Source organism: Leucopleurus acutus (assembly GCF_964270905.1).
Source record: "Leucopleurus acutus genome assembly, chromosome: 2".
Classification (NCBI taxonomy): Eukaryota; Metazoa; Chordata; class Mammalia; order Artiodactyla; family Delphinidae; genus Leucopleurus; species Leucopleurus acutus.
Genome location: NC_139143.1, coordinates 56,260,255 through 56,284,450, shown reverse-complemented (window position 1 = coordinate 56,284,450; position 24,196 = coordinate 56,260,255). Strand labels below are relative to the sequence as shown.

The following is a 24,196-nucleotide window of genomic DNA, read 5'->3' as shown; positions in this document are numbered from 1 at the left end:
GGCTGGTGGTAATTAAACCTGCTTCACGAAAGGTTAGAGCAAGCATTAAACGTCTGGTAGGTGTGAATACGCACACAACGCTATAGAAGACTATGCAAATGTAAAGCAATAATAATACAAATAGTTTTTGTTAACATTAATAATAATTAGGATGCAGCCAGCAGTCTCTGTTGCAGAGAAGACTCCCAGCAACTCCATCCTGCAGACTTTGTCTTTATCCTGTGTATCCTGTCTGCATACCTGGCACCTTCACCCACCCAGCCACTTAACCTGGGAATCAGCAACAGAGGCTCCTGTTCGCTCACCTCCACAGCCAATTCATCTCTGTCAGGCAAGGTTCTTTCACTTGCAAGTGGCAGAAAGTCCAGCTGCATCCGACCTAAGCAAAAAGGGATTTCATCGGCTCATATAAATGAAGGGTCTGGCAGGACAGGCTTAAGCAAGCTTGATCTGGGGCTCAGATGACATCCCCAGGCCCAGGTTTCCTTCTTTATTGTCAGATCTCTTCTCCAGGCTTCTGCATGTGAGCTCTTTTCTCCAACAACTCCAGTCCTTGGCTCCAAGATGGCTGTAGCAGCAGCTGTATACCTCACTCCCCACGTATTCAAGGCCAGCAAGGAAGAACAAGTCTCTTGCTCAGAAGATTCAATGCCATTTTCTTGGCCTTGATTGGCTTACCAGTCACTGTAGCCCAGGGAGATGGGATTCAATGGCTGGTTGAGGCCTGGGTCGTGGTGGTGCCCCACTAAACCATATTAACTGGGAATAGGTAAGGGGTGTGTCCCCAGGAGACCGGAAGTACAGTATATGGGTGCTGGATGGCCAAGAAACAACAAAGAAGTGCTGTTCACTGTGGTTGAGGCCTGTTGAGCCCACCTCCTTAAACTCTCTATCCAGGCTGCTGTCTGGCACTGGCTTAGTTCAGGAGCATTGCAAAACTCTCCCCCGGTCTCCTGCCCACCTTCCACACCTTCCACATTGCGCCCAAGTGTTCTTTCTGAATGCACATAGCCCTTGGTCTCTCTCCTAGTTTAAACCCCTTTAGGGGTTCCTGTTGCTTCCTGTTGCTGGATAAGATTATATAGAGCTCCACTAGCTATAGCCCACAAGCCAAATCCAGTTTCCCACTTGTTTTTCTATGGCCCATGAGCTAGGAATGATTTTTACATTTTTCAGTAGTTGAGAAAAAAAATCAAAAGATGAATAATATTTCGTGACATGAAAATTATATGAAATTCGAACCCATACTCCTTTTTGTCCCTGCTGTACATGCTTCTTTCATGGCTCTTTAAAAAATCTGTAACATTTGTATGTTTCCAACACATCACAGTCTCTGCTAAATACTAAATGTCCTTAAGAATATTCAAGTAACAACATCTAGTGAACGCCTGCTATGCCTTAAGCAGCGTGCTAGTTATGGAAATGTATCTCGGACCAGACCTTTCTTAACTCCCACCACCAGCACCTGGAGCTCTGTCTGGAAGACAGTAGGTGCACATTAAATGTTGTTGAACAAATAAGTGGGAGAACAGGGTCTTGGAAGCACTTAAGAGCCGCGAACAGCTTCAAGGTGTCGCACAGTGAGCCCTTCATCCGCTATAAGGCATCCCACCAGTTCTCTCACTGGCCGCTTTGGGGAGCAGGGGTTGGGGAGGGAGGCTGGCAGGGAGGCTTGGTGTCGGGCCTTGACTTCCTCTAGCCTTTGAGAACGTGTTGCTGCTGCTGCACTAATAATTAAAGAAATTTAATAGATAACAAAAGCGACTGAGGGGTACTTTGCAGATATAAAGTGGCAGAGGAAAGTGAAATCATGATGCACGCAGAAAGACACGTGTAGTTCAGTCGTGAAAATGCTGCGTTGCCTTCGGCAGGGTCAACAGTGCTTTGGTTAGGAGTTTCAGCCTCACAAACTTCTGAATTCTTTATTTGCCTTGAAGCCTGTTTTTCTGCTTTGGGTTTCTCCTAACTCCTCTTCCACCCCTTGCCCTCCAGATGCTCAACCTGTTCGTGGCCGTCATCATGGACAACTTTGAGTACCTGACTCGGGATTCATCCATCCTGGGGCCTCACCACCTGGACGAGTTTGTCCGTGTCTGGGCAGAGTATGACAGAGCGGCATGGTGCGTAGGCCTCTCGGCGCCCCCCGTGAGGCCCATATCAAGGGCCTCTGGAGTTCTCAAGGAAGAGGTTGGAATTGGAGACACCCATGCTTGCTTGTTAGAGAAGGAGAGGAGACTCCTCTTGGTTGTGGCCCGTGGAAGAGGCCAGGTCCTCAGACTGGCTCTGGGATCGAGCCAGTTATGGACCACTTAGCTTCTTTATCTTCCTTTCCCCTCTCTTTCCTTCTGTGACAGGCTTTTCCCTTTCTTTGCCTATCTCAGTACACAGTCTGCACCTCAGAGTGTTTGAGTCAGTCCCTAGAGGAGCTCCCAAAATGGTTAGTGGACCCCTCTGAGTCACCAGGGGGGTTGACAAGTGTTTTGGGGGCCAGCTGGACATCTGGCCACCACGGTCAGTGACATTCGTCTTTTCTCTATCTCATCCCTCTCAAAAGGTACAGTTTCAGATAACTCTGAAATTATATAAAAAAGCGAGCAAGTTATTCTTCTAACTGATTGCTTAAATACTTGTGGATTTTTATTGCAGGGAACTGAGATAGATGGCAGGAATTTGCGGGGATGACCTCCCTAGGTCTTTTTCACTTTCCAATAGTTCTCAAGGGATATTGTGCCTTCTGGGCTTTAAAGCAGAGGCTGGCAAACTATAACCCATGGGCTAAATGTGGCTCACTGTCTATTTTTGCAAATAAAGTTTGGTGGGGCTTTTTTTGGTTTGGTTTTGGTTTTGGTTTTGGTTTTTTGCAGTACGTGGGCCTCTCACTGTTGTGGCCTCCCCCGTTGCGGAGCACAGGCTCCGGACGCGCAGGCTCAGGGGCCATGGCTCACGGGCCCAGCCGCTCCGCGGCATGTGGGATCTTCCCGGACCGGGGCACAAACCCGTGTCCCCTGCCTTGGCAGGCGGACTCTCAACCACTGCACCACCAGGGAAGCCCTGCAAATAAAGTTTTATTGGAGCACAGCCATGCTCATTTATGTACTGTCTATGGCTGCTTTCACACTACAAGGCAGAACTGCATATTGTGACAAAGACAGCATGGCCCTCAAATTCAAAAATATGTATTATCTGACCCTTTACTTAAAAAGTTTGCTAATCCCTGATTTAGAGTTCAAAGGCAGCCTTTTGGTCCTCACAGTTGAAGACAGGGTAAGCGTGCTGTGAGCACTCACTCCATGGGAAGTTTTCTGTCCCAAGTCATCTTAGTTTTAGGATCTTATCTCGCCAGTCTATCCATTCTGGTCCCCCTCTGAAAATACTACAAGAAATTCCATCCTTCATGGGAATGGACCACGTTGCTTCCACCTGGAACTACTTCATAATCTAAGACTCTTCCCAAATCTGTCCTCCTATGAGGCTTGTTGAACTTGGGTCCCTGCTTTAGATGTTGAAAGAGTGAATCAGAATTCCTCTTCCCCTCAGTAATTATTAATGACTTAGCACAGAGTTCTCTAAATCCATTCCTGTTACAATGGCTGAGCAAGGGCTTGTACTTTCTGGGCCGGCTTTCTAGTAGGATAGGCTGCTTTAGAATGCAGTGGGCACTGTGTTACAGGGGAATGCAGCCAGGCCTGTATCTTGTCAGCTCTGTGGCCTTGGATAAGTCATTCAACCACTCTGAGCTTCCACATTTGTTGTATAATAGTGGTAATGATCCTGCCTACCTTGAAGGCTGGTTGTGAAGAATATATTAAATCATGTATTAACTGTTGTTATAATTAATTACCATATGGGAAAGAAAATATGAAAAACTGGTGTCTGTAAAGCTGGATGGCCATGGGATCGGGAGACCAAGAAGGGACCTCTTCACTCACCTGAGAGAGGAGAAAGCATCTGCTAGCAAAGGAGTCCCTGGCTCACCTAGCCTCACTCAGGTGCCCTTGGCTCTCGGAAACCCCAGCTTCTTGGGGTTCACATTATTTTGGGACCCAGGTGCCTTGGGCATTAAACATGCTGCTCCCCAGTTCTTGCATCTGCTGGGAAGAACAATTCCACGAGCACTAATCATGAGACTCAGACGCATGAGCTGTGAAAGAGCAAAAAGACCAAAGAGAACCTCTTGTGTCTACTTTGAAATTCACAGCGTAACTTGTCCTGGTTTTAGTTTTACTGGCCTTCTCTATGAGATGAGAGGGGAAACTAACCAAGGTAAAGTAAGCCAACGTCTTCAAAAAGGAGACAGACAGGTTGCAGAGCACATCAGCCTGTAGACAGCAGGACCAACGCACCCACGTCCCATCCACAATGAGAAACAAAAGAACACGTGGTAAAATGAACCTCCCCTTAAGAGTCATGAGACCTGGAAGTACGGCTGAGCTGCTGTTTGCAAGAAGAGGGGGAATCAACAGCAAAATCAAGAAAAGATTAGGAAGAGTGACACTGGGGCAAAGTTGCAGTCTCGACATCGCTGGCGAGGATCGGATGCTTGGAGGTGGAGAGTGCGTGCTTATCATTTCCGGTGGAAGCCCTGGTCTGTACCAGGGTGTGTCCAGACCCTCAGATCCCTGGCCGTTGCTGACTTGTTCTGGCCCCTGAGGGAGCAGATGCTTTAGCCACTGAAAATGAATCAACTGTTGAGTCTGTCCTTTACACAGGAAATCAGAATTCTCTAGCAGGCTCTGTGAAAGGGGAGTGATGGGATAGGTCACAGTGTTCCTGGAATTCTGACTGGATCTGACCAAGCTGCCTATGGGCTGGGTTGCAGGAGCAGGGCTGGCGGGAGAGCATTTCGGCTCCCTTGCAGGCTGCTTTCTGAGCACAGATCCCGGCAGGCTCCGGCCAAATGGAGAAGAGTTTGCCCAAGCAGAACTCGGGGGAAAAATCTGCCACAAAGAGGAGCAAAGCCCTTTGCAAATTCCCTCATGCCAACTGTGCTCCTTGCTAATTAGCCTAATGGGAAATTTCTTTCTCGCACTCTGTAGAAGGGGGCTGACTTTCCCACTGCCCTGACAAGTGGGTCTGAGTAACTGACTGTGATCAGTGTCTGTGTAAAGCAAAGGGTTCTGCAGTCTGCTTCACGGCAGCCTGGTGTCTGCTCTTGGTGGCAGTCAGAGGTATTTGTGAATTGGTGGGCTTTGTTCTTAGAGGCCTGGCTGGACCCAGGCTCCATGTTCTGCATCTGGTCAGGTATAGGCCCAACAGATATCTCTGGGTGCTCGTGGCCACTAGGCATTGAATGAGCTCTGATTCCTTAGAAAATTCGAGGCAGTGCAGTTTGCAGTGATGGTTCTCTGATACTTACCTCGCTGTCTGCAAGGTGGTGGTTCTCTGATGCTTTTCGTCCTCAGTCTCTCCTAATCTGGCTTTGCTGGGCCCAAGGAAAGCAGCTGCCCTTCCTCTTCCAGCCATCCCCTTCGTGGCTAGGCTGTCATTTCTCTCCTACCCTTCTCTGAGTGTCCTATTAACCCACCTGTGCTTCCTTTACAGCGGCAGGATCCCGTATAAGGATATGTACAAATTAGTGCGGGTGATCTCGCCACCTCTGGGCCTGGGAGAGAACTGCCCCTACAGGGTGGCTTGCAAGGTTTGCCTCCGGTCCCCAGCTGTGACCATGACCATGACCGTGACCGGCGGCGGGGTGCAGCCTCCAACCCCCCTCCTCTCCGTTCTGCTCCACCACCACTGCGCCACATGAGGGAACCTTCATGTTGCTTTCCTTTGAGTTTAAAGAGGTCCAAACCCTCCCAGAACCAGCAGCTGTTACACAAGGAAGAAGGGAACGTTTTGGGGGGACGGCGGATAAAAAAAGAGTTAAGGACTTAATAACGGAGGCTGCTTTGACCTCTGTTTTCTTCACATGCACACACTCATTCGTGCACGTATAACACACACATTCTCCTCTCTCTCTTTCTCACTCCACCTTAATCTGTGGATTTAACCAGAGGGACCTCTCCCTCCTCCAGAGAATGCAGAAATCTTTTGAATCCAGCAAGGAGTTCTGGTTTCTTTTCCCTGGAGACAGAGAGCCTCCTTTTAGCAAACTAGTAGCATCATCCCATATACGGTGTAGAAAAGTGTGATTCTAGCCATGCCTACCTCTGCCCAGCTCTGGGTAGTTTGGCCACAGGCGATTATAAAAGCTATAGGACAAAAGGGAGGTGAGAAATAAAAAAAAAAAAAAATGAGGGCAGGAGGGGAGGATAAGTCAAGAAGGCAAAGAGGATAGAGTCGGTGGGAGAATTTAATAGCTCAGAGGGTCTGGGAAGGTCCCAGCAGAGGACGAGGGCTCGGAGCAGGTTTCTTGCCTGAGGGTCCTGCCGTGTATTGTTGGAGGCACCGAGAGCTCTGTTGTAACTGCCGAGTCACTGTTTGTTTGTGAGACCAAGGACGTTGTTCAGGGGCACACAGGACCTCCCTCTTCAACTAGCACAGTGGCTCCACCCAGTCCCTGTCCAAGGCCAAGCCCACTAGATAAGGAAGTCTCTCCTGGTGTTACAGGAGGGATGCGCGGGCTCCCGGGTGCGTAGCACAGTCTGGCAGCCGGAAGACGACTTAGGCCCAGGAAGATGCCAGGCTGGGCGATGGGAAGGAGATGGCCTGGGATGGTGACAAGTGATTCCCATACTCAGGAGGCCGAACAGCTGCCTCTGCAGAGACTCTTTAAACTCCACCCTGGTGAAACCTGCAGCCGCATGTGGGAGAGCCGGGGAGGGCAGCATGGCATGCGAGATGCTCTTCCTCCTCCTGGTTTTGTTTCTTCTGTCCCCAGCATGCCGTCGCCCCCGGGGCATGCCGGGGCACAAAGAGCACTCTTGCCACCAGAGCCAGGTGGAAGCAACGGGCCGACTCTGCCCAGCAGCCGTAGCGCAGCACTTCCAGCGCGAGCCGCCGTCTCCTGCTGCACTCACACCACAGAGGGGGATACACGATGCTCCGCCTGCGGGTTCAGAGCAGGAGAAAGGCCTGACTTCCAGGCCAGCACCCCCGTCCCCAGCCGGGGCCAGAAATCCTAACCCACGGCTGGAACACCGTCTATCTGGTTTATACCACTCTCACACAGCCCTGGGAATTGAAGACAAGCTTGTGTTGGATGGGGGATGGATGAGTTGAACAGAGAGGTAGGGTGATGCTCATCCTGGAGGAGAAAACTGGTCCCTGTGACAGCCGCGCAGAGAGACCAAAGGTTGCCGCCACGTTCCCGGGTCTGTGTTGGGTGTGCTATAAATCCGCACCAGGATGGAGACACGTGTACGACTTGCCTTGATTAACGGGTTTCCTGTTCTTTTCCTGTCTGTCCATTTTGTTTCGTTTTTCTTCTCCTGTTTTCTGTACTCTTTTGTTTGTTTGTTTTGGCTCCCCGGGAATGCCTGTTCTCCTCTCCTCCCTGTCTGCATCCTTTCCCTGCCACCCTCCCTGCCCTGCCACCCTGCCCCCATCCCCACTTACCACCCCGCCATGAGCAGTGGCCGCATCCATTACACTGAGATGTATGAAATGCTGACTCTCATGTCACCACCGCTAGGCCTCGGCAAGAGATGTCCCTCCAAGGTGGCATATAAGGTAGACCACCTCTTCCTTTGTTCTGGGCTAGTGACCAGCAGGAAATGGGCGCCAGCTGTGGGGAGGTCAGGACGTGGGGAGGAAGCCGGGCTGGGGAGGGAGAGGAGGGAACCAAGGAAAAAAGGAGTGATGAGATGAAAAGGTCATGACGCTTCACAGAAGGGGTGAAGTCCTGAATCAGTACACAAGGTGGTGTGTAAGACTATTCGCCGTGGGTTTTTTTTTTTTTAATGTTATTCTGTTTCTACAAGTGTGTGGCTTCTTGTGAGTGGGTTACTAGAAAGGAAGTGTTAAGTAGCATGTTTCCTTCTAGAGGAGGCAGAGCGGTGGGCTGTGGAATAGCATATATGGGCAAGAAGAAAGCCTGCAGCGAGACAGCTATCAGAGCTTATAAAAAAATCTTCCATCAGATAAGCTAAGGAAATAATGCAGAAATTCCTCTAAACATGGTTCAAGAAGAAATTTTTAGGAGAGAGGAAAACTCTTAACAAATTTCTTCCTCCATGACGTAGGGAGGAACGATGGCATGGTTCCTTCTAGGTACCAGAAAAGAAAGAGGAACGGCAACCTCCATCCCATGATACGTGATGAAGGATGCAGCTCCCTTCCCCATTAGCCCAGCTACCCGTTTTTCCTGGCAATTCAAAGGAAAGGGTGATGATGGACACAAGTTGCCTTCAGCATTAGATTTGCCTTCTTGGCATGACTGAGTTATGGGTGCACTCCCCTCGGCTTGCTTAGGACAGCATTGTGCATTGGGAGTCAACTGCCATTGGGGTGTTCAGAGCCTTGGGGCCTGAACTTCTTCTCCACAATGGATAATAGTTACTGCTAACTCCCCATTGCTGTTTAGACTGACCCAGAACTCTGGAGCTCTTTCGTTCACCTAGGAATACACCCTAGCAATGTCGCCACTTCTCTAGAAGCCTAAAGAAGTGGGAGAGAGATGGAAGTCAGATACAAACAAGAAACTGGCCTTACACTCTAAGACACCGTGTCTGTGGCATCACGTTAAGCAAGATGTTCCAATGGAGTTTTAGAAACCCTGTCTTGGGAAGAAACACTCGCCTTCCTGCTAGGCTGGTGGTTCTGTTGGAGGACCTTCTCCTGCTGCTACCTCCAAGTTGAAAGCTCCAGAGAGCATCTCATTGGAATGGGGGTGCCCATTAGGGACCCTTACCCACCCCACTACATGGCTCCTCCTTTGAAGCTTAGGGGCTGGCATCCTTTTTGCTCACGATTCCACATCTAACGGTACCGGGTGGTGGAATGTGGCCCTAAGTTCTTTGAATTTCTGGGGTGAAGCTCAGTGGGAGAAGGGATGTGGGGATTGGAGGAAAAGTTAAAGAATTCCAAAAGCAAGATACTCTCTGGAAAGTGGATTTGGCCATTTCAGTTTGATCCCCTTCCTTTGGGTGAGGGGAACAAGGCCTGCCCACTCTGCTCCTGCCTTGATCACCCTTCTCTTCTCTGCTCTCCCCAGCCCTCTTCCCCTAGACCTTGTTTGCACTCTCCCACTTTTCCATTCTGCTCCACTTCATCTTTTGGATAAGCTGGACTTCTGCATGTTCAACCATGTGCTGGCAAATTTCATCTTTTAAAGACTCAAAAAGGGGGCATCAGGATGCATCTTTCAAGTCAGATAAGCAAAGCACAATCTCCCCCATGTGAGTTTTGGGGGGTATTCATGGGACAAGTGGAATTGTAGAGCAGCCCTGAAACAGGGAATGGAGTCACCTCACAGAGCTGACTCCTTCCCCTGAGCCACTGCTTTTAGGAATCCCTATTAAAGACATTCTTAGGACTGTGGAGGAGTCCTACAGAATGATTAGTCCCTCTTCCCTTGGAATTCGGCATCATTCCCTAGAAATAAACAAAGCAAAACAAAACAGCAGCCAACGAGCCTTAAGTGAGAAGCCGGGAGAGGGCAGGACTGGGACAGGGGACGGGGGTATCCTTGCCCTTCTTTTTTGTCTCTGCATTTGACCTCTGCACTTTTCCTCCCTTCTCACCAAGGTTTCTCTCGATATATTTTTTTCCTCCTGCTGTTTCTTTTCTCTCTTTCACACAGAGGTTAGTCCTGATGAATATGCCGGTGGCTGAGGACATGACTGTCCACTTCACTTCCACGCTTATGGCTCTGATCCGGACAGCTCTGGACATTAAAATCGCCAAAGGTCAGTAAGCTTAGGGGGGGAAAGATTCTGAAACAACTCACGCAGGACGGAAATGTTTGACCTTTCATCCCTCTGATGAGGCAGTGACCTGGAGATCAAATAGTAGGGTCCCTGTTTCACCTCTGAGCTACAATAACTATTATATTTGCCCTTTCTTCTTGGTGAAATGAATGGTTTGATAATCACTAAGCCTCCTTTTGACTTCAACAGTATGTGATCTTTGGTGTCTGGCACAAAGTAGGCATTTTAGAAATATTTGTTGATTGAACAAATGAGTTTGAATTCAGTTCTTTTTTTCTTTTTTTTCCCCTTATGTGGCGCCTTTAACAACTTGGAAGGCTTCTGTGGCAGGTGCTGTCATGGCAGTATTTTGTTCCTTTTGATTTCTAATTCAGTGGTTTAGGAAAGAAAGGGTTTACTACTTGCAGATGGGCCTCCAGCTTCCTGCTCTTGCCTGACCCAAATCCTTTTTAAAATCAGGTCACTCGGGCTTCCCTGGTGGCGCAGTGGTTGGGAGTCCACCTGCCGATGCAGGGGACACGGGTTCGTGCCCCGGTCCGGGAAGATCCCACATGCCGCAGAGCCGCTGGGCCCGTGAGCCATGGCCGCTGGGCCTGCGCGTCCGGAGCCTGTGCTCCGCAACGGGAGAGGCCACAGCAGTGAGAGGCCCACGTACCGCAAAAAAAAAAAAAAAAAAATCAGGTCACTCAGACTCTGGAGTCAGATCGCTGGAAGAACTGATACACGTATAAAGGCAGAGGAGGCCGGCTCGTGGCTCTCTGCATTCCCCCTTCTGATACACTGAGCAGCTGGGAGCCTCTGTGAATCAATGAGGAGGCTCATCTTGGTCCCAGGGCCTCGGCTCTCTGTGACAGGATATCCCTGAGTCACTGAAAACGGAGCCAAAATGTGTTCTGCTTCTTCAGCAGAAAGACCCAGTATTGCAAGGTCCACTGTCGCTAAGTACCAAGATGCCCTCTGAGAATATGACGTGCCGTGCTGACTCAGCTCCTGCCCCACCTCCTCCCTCCGTCCTTGTTATTTCTGTGTCTGTTCTGTTTTCGCTATTAATAAATGTATCTTCCCCTAGGTGGTGCGGACAGGCAGCAGCTAGACTCAGAGCTACAGAAGGAGACCCTGGCCATCTGGCCTCACCTGTCCCAGAAGATGTTAGATCTGCTTGTGCCCATGCCCAAAGGTGTGGGGTCTCCTCCAGGGTATCCTTGTCACTGTGGGCCCAGCACGCCAAGACCACACCCTTGGGGGGAACACAGAATGCTCGAGGAGATAAGGGAAGGGTGCTCTTTTATTCTTAGGAAACAAAAATCCCTCACTTCTCAAGTTCCTTTTGTCATTAATTGAAAACAGTTTCTCTTTTTTTTTTTAACTGAAGTATAGTTGATTTACAGTGTTGAGTTAATTTCTGCTACATAGCAAAGTGATTATATACATAATTAATTATATACGTAAATATATTCTTTTTTATATTCTTTTCCATTATGGTTTATCCCAGGATATTGAATATAGTTCCCTGTGCTATACTAACCTTGTTGTTTATCCATCCTATATGTAATAGTTTGCATCTACTAACCCCAAACTCCCAATCCTTCCCTCCCCCACCCTCCCTCCCCCTTGGCAACCACAAGTCTGTTCTTTATGTCCGTGAGTCTGTTTCCATTTCGTGCCATATTTTAGAGTCCACATATAAGTGACATCATGTGTTATTTGTCTCTTTCTGACTTAGTATGATAATCTCTAGTTGCATCCTTGTTGCTGCAAATGGCATTATTTTGTTCTTTTTTATGGCTGAGTAGTATTCCACTGTATATATGTACCACAGCTTCTTTATCTGTTCATCTGTTGATGGACATTTAGGTTGCTTCCGTGTCTTGGCTATTGTGAATAGTGCTGCTATGAGCACTGAGGTGTGTGTATCTTTTTGAATTCCAGTTTTGTCTGGATATATGCCCAGGAGTAGGAGCGCCGGATCACATGGTAGTTCTAGTTTCAGTTTTCTGAGGAACCTCCACACTGGAGAACAGTTTCTTAAGATAGGTCACTGTGGTGGTGGATGAAACTTCTTGGCTACATAGCTCTGTCCTTCCACATAACACAGTTCAGCAAACCTTCAAGCCGTTGGGGAAAAGGTGGTGTTACTAAGAGATGGAAACCTAGACCATTCTGGGGGTGGGGAGGTGCTTACTAATGTGTTGCACATCACTGGTAACATCACCCTCCCTGGGTGGCCGTGGAAGCTCCCTGAGGCTAGGCATGGGGACCTGTTCACTCTGTAGCCTCAGTGCCTGGCACAGATGGAACCCTCAATAAATGTTGGATGGGTGGGTGGCCGAAGGGGCAAACCTGCTTCCTAGGTGTCCTCACTTTCCCCCCCCCGTGTCTTCTCCCTGTTCCCCTCCATGCCACACTTGTGTCTTCAGCCTCTGACCTGACTGTGGGCAAAATCTATGCAGCAATGATGATCATGGACTACTATAAACAGAGCAAGGTGAAGAAGCAGAGGCAGCAGCTGGAGGAACAGGTGAAGGTCAAGGGCAGCGTGGTGGCTGGGTGGGCCCCTGAAGGGACAGGCCTGTGCATCCCTGGGGCACAGTGCCCTGCAAGTGCTTAGAAGCAGAGGTCAGGCTTTGCTTTGCAGGGTCCAGGAACCTCCCTAGGATCAAGGGATTAGAAAACCAGTGGGGCAGAGGTTCAGATAGTCAAACAGGGTATCAGTCATATTCCTGTTTTACTCAAATGGTATTTTTCCCCCACAGTCATTTGAGTTCCTTTTTCCTCCTTTCCACTTTTACCACAGAAAAACGCACCCATGTTCCAGCGGATGGAGCCGTCATCTCTGCCTCAGGAGATCATTGCTAATGCCAAAGCCCTGCCTTATCTCCAGCAGGACCCCGTTTCAGGCCTGTGAGTATTACCAGAGGGTCCATGACGCCCCTGCTTGCATTATCACGTGTGCCGTCGGGCAGACCCAGAAACTCATTGCCTAGAAGTGCCCGAGCTAATACTAACGCTGAGATGCATGGATGGTCCCCTCTCTGAGGGTGAGAAGACCACATGTTGTATCTTAAGATGGTTATTCAGCAGGGGTAATGGAAAAGCAGACTGAGCGTGTTTGGTGCTGTGGCCAGCTCCAGAGACAGGGAGCACTGTGAATGGACAAAGGAAGTAAGGGGCTGTATTAGTATCATCACTTTAGAGTGAACTCAGAGGAGAGGTTCACTAAGTGGCCCAAAGCCATATGGCTGGTAGGAAGCTGAGTTGGAATTTAAGTCAGTTATTTGCAAGCCCAGAGTCTTCCCACTACACTGTGTTATCTGTAATGAACAAAAAGAACCTTAAATCAGGCAAAACAATTTTTTGTTAATTTTCTATATTGAAAGTGGAAACAAAACCCTAATTAAGGCATGTGCCAATTCTTCCGAGTTGGAAGCCTTAGCCCCAATGTGGTCATTGGCCATAAAGGATCTAATGTAATATACATACTTCATTTTAATGCTTTCTTTCTCTCATCACAAGTGACGTACCCAAATGGTCCCTCTACCCAGCGTAAATGGCTTGTTGTCGTTGGTTATGATTAGTGACTTTTTTCCAGTCTAGCTCTCGTGGAACCAGTAAATCACTAAATATCACAACTTCAGTAATTGTCGGAGGAGTGAAATCCCAGGCTTAGGAATGAGCCCTCAGTCAGAATACCATTTGGAATCTCTCACGCCATAAATTTCTTTCTGCCTGTGGTGTTGGAGACCTGTTTTTGAAAAGCATTGTTTTCAAAGGTCACAATCCAACGCATTTGGAAAAGAAAAAAAACGACCAAGGCCGTCGGTCGTTTTTACAAAACATGTGAGGTGTTTAAATAGCAGGTATGGATTCTCCTGTCTACAAAAAAACAAGTACACGTTTATCTTTGGTCCGTGCGGGAAGGTGGTCAAGAGGTATGATCAGAGTACTAGGACTACCTCCTTGGAAGAGTTTACAGTGTTTTTCAAGGGTCTTTGGCTTAGAAATAGAGGACACCCTCCCCCATCTAGATCTGTTTTAGCCACAACAATTTGCTGTACAAGTTAACTCCCATCATTGGACTATTCCAGCCTCTGTCCCGTATGTTTATTAATTCATTCACTCATTGATTTGACCAATATTTACTGAGAGTCGGTGTGACCCCAAAACTGGCTCAGACACTGGGGATTCAGTCAAGATAATCACACAGTCCCCATGGACACAGTTCTTAAAAAAGAAACTACAAGAGTGATAAAGGTTAGAATGTGGAAGGGTAGGCTATTGTGACTGTGTAAAGGAAGCAACGCACGTAGTTTGAGGATTTGAGGACGCTTCCCTGAGGAAGTAACATTTGATTGAGACTCAAAAGCAGGTACTTCAAGAGGTGAAATAAAGTGAAGTATGGTTAAGTTTAAGGAACCTAAGAACTGTCATGATGGTTGGAGCACAGAGATATCAGGGGACGTGGCAGGTGATGGATTTGGAGGGGCCAGGATGTGGGGATACAGAGGTAGTTTACAGGCAGGATACAGAAGTTTAGTGTCATCCAAGGATAATGGGCGACACGAGCATCAGAGTGACATGATCAGGTTTGGGCTTTCCAAAGATCATTCTTTAATGCAGTGTGGGCTCCGTGGATTGGAGGGAAGCAGTTCGAGAGATAGAACACCATTTAGTACATGGCTGCCAATTGGGAATATTGTGAGACTGTGGCTTGGACTAACAGGATAGAAATGGGGAGAGAGAATCAGACTTGAGAGGCAATTAATACACAGAATGGATAGGATTTGGTGATTGATTGATTTGCTACATGGTGTGAGGGGCAGGGAGGAGTCCAAGATGACCCTCGGGTTTCCGGTTTGAGCTTCTAGGTGGATGTCGGTCCACTTCCTGAAACGGAGATGCTGGTGGAGCAGCAGGCTGGAACCTGCTTTGGAACCACGTGTGTTTCCAGAGCCCTGAATTGTTCAAGTAGAGATTGCTTTGGAGGTAGCGTGGTGGACGTGACAGGGCTCCTCTCTCGTTGAGCTTACAGCTGGTAGAAAAACAAACATGAAACAGATTATGTCATTTTTGATGATTTAATCACAGTTCTGGTGAGCGCTAGGATGGGAAAAAAATACATTATGATCTGGTTGCGTGTGAGAGAGACCTCTGACGAGTTTATCAGGTAAGGTTTCCTTAAGGAAGTGACTTTTAAGAAGAATTTTGAAGGATGAATTCAAAAACGAGTTTGCAGGGACCGGGTGTTTGAGAAGCATCCTGCACTCTGGGGAACAGCCTTTATTCAAGTCCTGAGGCAGAAAGAAGCCCGGCACCTTCAACCAACTGAGAGAGCCCAGCATGTTGGAATTCAGGGAATAAGGGAAAGTAATGCAAGAGGAGGGTGGCCAGGTAGGAAGTGGGTCATGAAAGAGGCCTCTGGACTCTCTCGTAATAACAGTGAGAAGCCAGACAAGGTTTTCAAAGTAAGAGCTTACTCAGGGTTCAAATTCTTCAAGTCTGTAAGGTTGTTCAGTGCTTTTAAGTGTCCTGTCTACCTATTGGGGATCCTGGAGTTACTCATTTTCTGTAGGACAAAAGGGGGCCCATTTCCTATTGAGCAGTGCTTATCTTGTTTCCCATGGTTCTCAGGCCAAGGCACACAGAAGAAGGTGATTGACATTTAAGCAGTCGTTTAAATGGCAGACTGCTCTCTAGCAGTTGTAACAATTCAGCTAAAGCCCTCACTAGCAGCGAGGGGACAGGTTGGGTGAAAAGTCTGTGCTTCAGGTTTTCCCCTGTGATCCCAGTCTAAAGGATTATTTTTCAGTAACTGGCAATCCTTGCTTAGGTCTCGGATTTTCCACTGGATTCACAGTCATTAGCAGGAGACTCTGCAGTGGCTGTCTCCGGAGCAGATGGGACACTGGCAGAGACGGTGTCCCATCTCTCCCTCCTAATTCCACACCCACCGAGGGAGCTGCTGCCCCAGTCACTGACCACGTTCCTCTTCCCGTGATCAGGAAGCTCAGTCTGCATGCTGGCTTAGGTCAAAGAGGAACTGTTACTGTACTAGTAGCAATGAGTGGCGGCAGCAGCGCCAAGTTCTCAGGAAAGATTGGCTGCCTCTTTTTTTTCCTAACCAGCCCAGTGGATCCCATAGGCTGAGGGTGTCTGTCTTTCAGGTACCAAACCGTGGTTTAATAGCAGGCACACTGCAACAGCTCTCCATGCTTTTCATTCAGAGGCCCCTAAACACTTGGCCAACTCTGCCCCTGTCCTTTTTTACCTCATCACCGTTGAAGCCTCCTCCTACATAGCCATCGACCCAGACGTTTTCACCTCTTTCCCCTCTTCTGAAATCGTTCCATGCAGTTCATACACCAGCAGTGTCTGATACAGAGCAGTCCTTCCATAAATGTTCACGGCATTGAATTGTTTGGTTTGGCCAGGGATGTTGGCACAATAAAACCATATTCTTTCTTTCTGAGAGTGGAGGAAATTTTTTAAAAGACCATGACTGCTTAATACTTAAACAAACTGTTCACTTTAAACTATGGCATTTTTCTGCCGAATGGAGAAACTGAGCAGAAACAGGTTTACACTCTAGCATTGGTCTTCCATATGGCTGAGTGTGACAAATGATGTCATTTGTCACAGATATGCTAGTCGCCAGCAAAATGATGAATGGTTCCAAATGCAGGTTGAAAACAGTGGTTCCTCTTTTCCAATGCCTTTTTTTAAAAAATTTTTCTATTCTAGGGCCAGCCACCTGTAAGTTATCAGGCTTTCAAGCCAGCCAAGGCTAAAGGGTATTGCCCTTGCTGGGGAGGAAGTCTTGTCTGGGTGGGAATTGGTAATGACAACTACGTCATGACTGTTTCTCTTTCTCTCATGCACACGTTACCTCTGAACTTGGCATTGCTTTGCAGGAGTGGCCGGAGCGGATACCCTTCGATGAGTCCACTCTCCCCGCAGGAAATATTCCAGTTGGCCTGTATGGACCCAGCTGACGATGGACAATTCCAGGAACAGCAATCTCTGGTGAATGAATGAGTTACATGACCTCAAAAATACTTCCTTGGTTTCCTGATCCCTCCCCCCTCTCATTTTCAAATTTTATTCCATAGCCTTGCTCCATCAGACAAAAAAACCTTTCTGATCGTCCAACCAATTACCCTGAAAGTTTCCTGCCATCTCCCCTTTCATAGCTGAGTTTCTCATGTTCTTTGACAAATGCTCCCTCTTCGGGTTTTACAACCCCAGAGGCTCCTTACCTGCTTCAGGAACTTATAATGCTTCAGGCCAAGCCCTCTTAATTTATGCCCCTGGGCATCAAATGGAGAAGCAGAAGTGACAAATGAAATCTTGCCTTTGAGAGGAAGCCTTAGGGTGAATCATCATAAGAATGGGTGGCACCAATGGACGACAGATGGAACTTTAGATTTTGATAAATCATAAGAATGGGTGGCACCAATGGACGACAGATGGAACTTTAGATTTTGATAATACAAAGCTAAAATGGGACTCCCAGAGATGATGGACTTTACTATTAGTTCAGGAGCCATGAGGTCAAGTTCCCTCTGGAGCTTAGAATTAAAATCCAGGTGGTTATTGGTCTGGAAAGAAAAAGGGTAAAACCCAACCTTTGCAGTAGTCTATATAGACAGCTTGTATTTATTAAGTGAGTCCCATGTCACTTTGATTCTAATTCACCTGTGTTCTTCTCTCCCCTTCATTTTTCTCCCTGACCCCTCCCCACTGTTAGTGTACCCCAGCGCCTTCCTGAATGGATGTGTGGGTGGAGTGTGGGTGTGGCCTGCTTGTGGAGGGCATGTCTGATGGGAGGGGAAAAGGGACTCATTGGTCCAGACAGTTTAATTCTAAAAAGGGCCTCTCGTCATTTTATGGCTTGCCTGGTGATGTGTCCGTCTGGTGAGAAAAATCTCAATCACGTGTCCTTTCTTTCACAGGGAGGCTTCATTACATCACCCTTTCTGCAGGTTTCCCAGGGCTGAGCTGTAGTGCCAGGACTTTTTGGATATATGTTCATCTCATTGTCAGTACTGGTGTCTGTAATTCAATTCAGGTGTCAGCCCATGCTATACACTCACCACTGTGTGCTCCCGCCCATCCTCTGGGGCTCCCTGCTCAGCGTCCTGGGACATGGCCATGATTTGTGTGTGTGGGCGTGTCTTGCACCACCTCTGATGCCCGTTGGCGGCAGTTGTTGTTACCACGTCTGTTTTGAGTCAGACCTGGGTGCTATAAAGAGCACATACTGCAAACACTGTAACTTCTTCAGGTGCACACATCACGTCCTTTGAAGGCAGTCCTCCCGTTCGTACCAGGAACCACTCAGCCAAATGGTCATTGAGGCCAAGGGGGTGTCTCAGGCCCCCTTTCCTTTAATAGTACCCTACTCATACACCCATGTTTTTAGGTGTCATTTCCTAAATGTAAAATGCTTTTTTTCTGGTATAATCTCCAGATGTCTAAGATATTCCTAGGTCTCTTTGTTGGGTGGCCCACGTAAACATTTTTAAAGCGGCTCTGCTCTTTGCGCAATGACACTAGCTGTCTATACAGAGCGCGTACATTTGCCAAACTAACATTCTTTAACCGGGAAAATTAAATGATTTGGGCACGACCCTAGAGATCTCCCATCCAACCTTCTTAAAGCTCTCAAGTGCTCTCATAGTCCAATACATACGGTAACTGAGCACTTGAAATGTGACTAGTCCAAATTGAGACGTGCCATAGGTGTAAAGTACACGCCAATGTCAAAGAAAGACTTGGTACCAAAAAATGTAAAATAGCTCATTAATTTTTTATATTGATTACATGTGGCCATGAGAATATTTGGCTATATTGGGTTACATAAAATCTATTATTAAATTTCATGTTTCTTTTTACTTTTTAAAATGTAATCACTGGGAAATTTTAAATGACATAAGTGATTTGCATTATATTTCTATTAGACTGCACTAGTCCAAAGCATTCCTGAAAGATGGCTACCCACCCCCCCATTATTGGATGGTTTCAAGCATAAGAAAGCTCTTAAAATCACGTGTCTTAAGGTTTCAGAAGATAAACCTGACACCGGAAATTGCTGACTTTCCTTAAAATAGTGATTTCTATTTAATTGACAAATGGCTTCTTCAGATTACAAGCATAAACCCCATACTGTCAACTTGCAGAAGGTAAATTTCACAAAGCTATAAAATCTGAAGCATTGCTCAGTGATAACTAAGATGACACTTAACCAGAAAAGGTGATCCTTATCCCTCAATCCTAGTTAGAGCTTTCTGTTTGGGACATCTGGTATGCCACCTATGTGCACACATAGACACAGACATATATACACATACAACGGAGACCTCAGAGATGCAAGTGTCTCTTCTGAAAGCCGTTCTTCACATGGAGGAGGCAGAATCATCCCCTGGAAGTGAGAAGCAATGGGATGGAATCAGGTCCCACAAGCTTGGCTGTGTGTTTATTTCTAGGAGCCAGAGGTTAGTGAATTAAAAAGCGTGCAGCCCTCTAACCATGGCATCTACCTTCCTTCGGACACCCAGGAGCATGCGGGATCTGGGAGGGCATCCTCTATGCCACGCCTGACTGTGGATCCCCAGGTAAAACGCAACCACCACCTACCATATGCAGTGGCATCCTGGGCTGTATTGAATTGGTGGGTTCTGAACACACATCTGATATCTTCAGGTGAGCCCTTGACTTGCCCCCACCCCTTCTCTATAAGCAGAACCTGGCTCACGGGCTTTCTCTACAGAGCCTGCTCCTCCACACCGTGTTGCCAATGAAACCCTAACCACAACAGCCTCGCCAGCCAAAGGGCAGGCCCCCGGATGGGCTCAACATCCTCAAGACCCAACCAGCCATGCAAGAAATATTTTCCAGGATTTCCCCTGTGCATTTTCCCTCCTTTTCTCCTTTCCTGGTTCCTGTAGCGCATATGCAGTTACGTACACACACAGCTCTGTGTCAGGACTGTCTGTCCTAACCAGTGCAGGCCACGCCTCATTTCTTTGTCTGTTTTCCTGGCTTTTTTCTGTCTGTCTGTCTTACATCAAGTTTTGACAGAGACAAGAAGTTTTTGTGGATCTGTTTTAACATCTGTGGCAAGTCAAAATGCCAGAGTTTAAGGTGGAGCTGGGGTGGGACTGATGGAGAGAGCGCAGTGCATTCTCAGGAGCTACTCATTTACAAGCTCTCCTAAGCTCTAGCGCTATAGGGTGGCGCCTTCCCTGAGGAGGGCAAAAAAACAAGCGGCAGAGCCGTGCTGCTTTCGTGGTGGAGACTTTTTGACAGTTGCCCTCACTTGTTTCAAAGTGGCTCCAGGTTCACGGCAGGTCCTGGCTGAGTCTCCAGGGTAGATGGTTCTATGGGCGGCTTGCACAGGACCCTCAGCTCCTTGCTTTCCTGAGCGTGGAGAGGAGCCCTGCACCAGCCCAGTGACTATGTTAACGTAAAGACGCTTTCTGGAACAGCCTCCTCCAGCTAAGGTCTGAGCAAAAGGGATTTATGGGAGATGACAATTTGCAGTCTTCAGCAATCTCAGTCCTACATCTTCCTTCCTTCTAGACCATTTCAGTAATTAATCCATACCTTGTGTTCTTCTGGGGGGCTCATGTTTCCAGGTGGTGACAGACCCTAGCTCCATAAGACGTTCATTTTCCACTATTCGGGAAAAGCGTTCAAATTCCTCTTGGCTGGAGGAATTCTCCATGGAGCGAAGCAGCGAAAACACCTACAAGTCGCGTCGCCGGAGTTACCACTCCTCCCTGAGGCTCTCAGCCCACCGCCTGAACTCTGACTCAGGTGAGGGAGTCTTCACCGTTTGCCTCTTTTCTGACGAGAACTGAAAGTCACAGGAACAGAATCTAGATAAAGATGGGGTTGCGGAGAGTGAAGGAACAATGCTCCTTAACAAAGGGGGTTTCCTGTCTGACTCACATCATGAAACAAAGCGACAAAACCCTCTCTAGTCATCACAAAGGCTGATGAGATTTCTTTCCTCCAGACCAGGGCTATAAAAATCATTAAAACAGAGTTTTCCCAAGGGCCTTCTACAAAACCACTCCACTGCCTTAGGGAAGCACTAGAGACGCCCTGGCGAGGGCGGAGCGTTACCCACTAACTGCACTTCGACCCAGACAGTGCTACCTGGAATTGTTTTATGCATTTGAGTTTTGTTTTTTAAGGAAAAGGGTCATATTGATAGAAACAGAAAATCACTAGTCTGGTTCAAACTATTTTTACTAAGTGAAGAAACAAAGATAAAAAAGCAGTGACATGTCCCATATCATAGGGCCAGCAAGTGGCAGAGAGGGGACTAGAAGTGAAATCCATTGACTTCAGTCCTAGGGCATTACAGTAACTGTGTTTACTTTGTTCATAGCAACTTCTTAATTCCCTCCTGCCAGTGCCGTTTTCCCTCTAAAAAGTTACCCACCCATGTTTAGGACGTAGAGGATTCTTGGGCCACATTGCTGGCAGAGATGCTACCTGAATTGTATCTAGCGTAAATGGAAGAAGAGAGTGATTGCATCCTTGAATTTGCAAGTCTTTCCAGTGGCAGCTTGCACACTTACCTCTTCACAGAAGGGTAATTTTCCAGTCTTTCTCTCCTTCTTCCCTTTCAGATCACCTGTTGACATGTGTGCAGAAGCCAGGGTCCTTGAGGGGCCTGGTCCCAAGCTGTAAGACTTATCTTTGTGTTCAGCGGCCAGGATGGGCAGAGTTACGATAGTTGCTTCTGTCATCTCTCATAGGCCACAAGTCCGACACCCACCGCTCAGGGGGCAGAGAGCGGGGACGATCGAAAGAGCGAAAGCATCTTCTCTCTCCCGACGTCTCCCGCTGCAACTCCGAGGAGCGAGGGACCCAGGCCGACTGGGAGTCCCCGGAACGTCATCAGTCCCGGTCTCCCAGCGAGTGCAGGTCGCAGACCTCCAACAGACCGGTGAGCATGGAGAGGAAGCTGAGCCTCTGCAGAAGACAGGGAGGGGCGGGCTGTTAACATGAGGCGCAGAATGTGGGCATCCAGCACCCACACAGACCTCAGCTTCACAGGAAACCGCATCCCCTGTGCATAGAGGTTAGCTTTTTACTTAACACTTGTGGACTCAGAAATGATATGGACTCACAGAAAACCAAAGAGCCCCCCAAGAAAGACAATGGTGTCTAGGGGTCATTCCATCTTGGTCCTCAGTATCCAGAGTTACAGAGTCACAACAAATAAGTTCATAAATATCTCAGGCAGATTTCAGAGGAAAGGATGGTTTTTTAGCCAGAAAAGCTTTGACCAGTCGTGTGACCCTTAGTATTGGGTGGAATGGTGATTCCTCTCTCAACACAGGATTCAAAAGTCAGATCAATTCAACTTCATCTATCTAGCTTCCGGCCATCCCAAGAGGAAGAGCATCTCTCCTTCCGGCCAGTTGCTGAAACGTCAGCCTAGGTCTAAGATACAACTACGAGAGCTGTGTGAAAACACTCTCTGGCCCTGTTTTCCTCCTGACTACCATCCCTCACTCCCTGCCCTACCTTGCTCCAGTGCTCTCGGAGTCCAGATGTGAGACCCATCGGCAGTGAGCAGTGGGCAAGAGGAAGGGCTTCCACAGCCAACTTTCAGACGCAGTGGAGAAGCTTACTTCTAGAGCAGTGGTGTCGAGTTGTAGTGCAGAACGGAGTCACCTAGGGCTTGTTCTAAGTGCACGTTCCTGGGACCTCGAGGCTTCTGCTTCAGTAGTGAGACCCGCTGTAAGGTAGAACCCAGAAGTCTGCACTTGGAAGGACCCCAGAATCTCCCAGGAGATCTTGAGCATGTGGTTCCTAGGTTACACGCACACCTTAAGCCTCAACACCGAGCTGGAGGTCCATGTACCAACCCCTGGGCTCAGAGACCCTTGGGACTAGGCGTGTCAGGCCTGAACCAGCAGATAAGTGGGGGGGGGGGGTGTGTGTGTGTGTGTGTGTAGAAGCCAAGTCAGTCTTAGCACGCCACCGAAAACACAGATGCAAAAAGAGAAGATGAGGGAAGGTATTTGCCATGCCCTTAGATCCAATTCCCAAGAACGTTCCCCAGACAGAGCAACTCTAGAGCATTCGTTTACCTTTCATGTAGTTGTCTTTCCCAAAAGCTTCAAGTCTTTCTTTCAACGTGCCACGTGCTAGAGAGAGTGAGCTTCCGGATCTTTGCTACTCAACGTGTTTGTTCCAAGGACCGGCAGCACCTGTGAGCTTGTTAGAAATGCAGGATCTCGGGCCCCACCCCAGACTTTCTGAGCTGCGTCTGCAGTTTAACAAGACCCCAGAGATGCATAAGCATATGGAAAGTTGACATACCCTGGTCTCCATGGTACTGGCTCCTGAGTCTCCTGTAATCTCTGCGTCCCTGAGCGGATGTGACTGGTAGCAGAGGGGACTCTGGTGGCTCTCTGTAGGAGGGGTTAGGGACCTTAACCAGGTCCCAAGTAGGAATGATGCCAAACCCAGGCTAACATGCCATGTTCTTCCTGCCGCACAGGGCACAGGGTCCCTCAGTGAAAGCTCCATTCCCTCCGTCTCCGACACCAGCACCCCAAGACGAAGTCGTCGGCAGCTCCCACCTGTCCCTCCGAAGCCTCGGCCCCTCCTTTCCTACAGCTCCCTGATAAGACACACTGGGAGCATCTCCCCACCTGCTGATGGGAGCGAGGGTGGCTCCCCACTGACCTCCCAAGCTCTGGAGGGCAATGACGCCAGCCTGCCCGAGCCTTGCAACCCCCGGTACGTACAGCAGGGCCACCCCTCCTCCCCACAGCGCTACATCTCTGAGCCCTACCTGGCCCTGCACGAAGACTCCCACGCCTCGGACTGTGGCGAGGAGGAGACGCTCACCTTTGAAGCAGCTGTGGCGACCAGCCTCGGCCGGTCCAACACCATCGGCTCAGCCCCGCCCCTGCGGCACAGCTGGCAGATGCCCAATGGGCACTATCGGCGGCGGAGGCACGGGGGGCCTGGACCAGGCATGATGTGTGGAGCCGTCAGCGACCTTCTGAGCGATACGGAAGAAGACGACAAATGCTAGAGGCCGCTCCCCCCTCCGATGCATGCTCTTCTCTCAACACGGAGAAAACCAAGACCCCAGTTGGGAAGCCAGTGCGGCCCGGGGGGGAGGAAGAGGGAGGAAGAAGATAGAAGGACACCGTGCATTATCAGAGAAGAGGAAGGAAAGGACAGAAGGAAAACCGGTCAAACCCACCAAATCGCTGTATTTCCCTTGGCAAGATGGGCACTGCCATAGTTCTGCCTCTTTGCTGGGGAAAGAATATACAAGAACATGGAGGGTTATTCCCAGGGGAGAAGGGACACGAGGCTGGCTTTGCTTCCCCTTGCCCCTTCCC

At 48.5% G+C, this 24,196-nt stretch overlaps 1 protein-coding gene across 3 annotated transcripts in view; it reads left to right on the top strand.

Moving 5' to 3' along the window:
* CACNA1E (calcium voltage-gated channel subunit alpha1 E) overlaps positions 1-23,880 on the top strand; it is a gene marked incomplete at both ends in the record, with an annotated part of 298,648 nt that extends 274,768 nt beyond the window's left edge. For 2 of the 3 annotated variants that reach the window (XM_082833821.1, XM_082833820.1), the window contains 10 exons: positions 1,993-2,120; positions 7,518-7,614; positions 9,686-9,791; positions 10,882-10,989; positions 12,230-12,330; positions 12,607-12,713; positions 16,721-16,832; positions 20,447-20,627; positions 21,581-21,771; positions 23,338-23,880. In XM_082833821.1, coding sequence (XP_082689947.1) covers positions 1,993-2,120; positions 7,518-7,614; positions 9,686-9,791; positions 10,882-10,989; positions 12,230-12,330; positions 12,607-12,713; positions 16,721-16,832; positions 20,447-20,627; positions 21,581-21,771; positions 23,338-23,880 — 1,674 coding nt within the window. Of the gene's footprint in view, positions 1-1,992; positions 2,121-7,517; positions 7,615-9,685; positions 9,792-10,881; positions 10,990-12,229; positions 12,331-12,606; positions 12,714-16,720; positions 16,833-19,294; positions 19,424-20,446; positions 20,628-21,580; positions 21,772-23,337 lie in introns of all 3 variants that reach the window. The other variant, XM_082833819.1, reaches the window with a different exon arrangement.
* Positions 23,881-24,196: the final 316 nt, after the last annotated feature.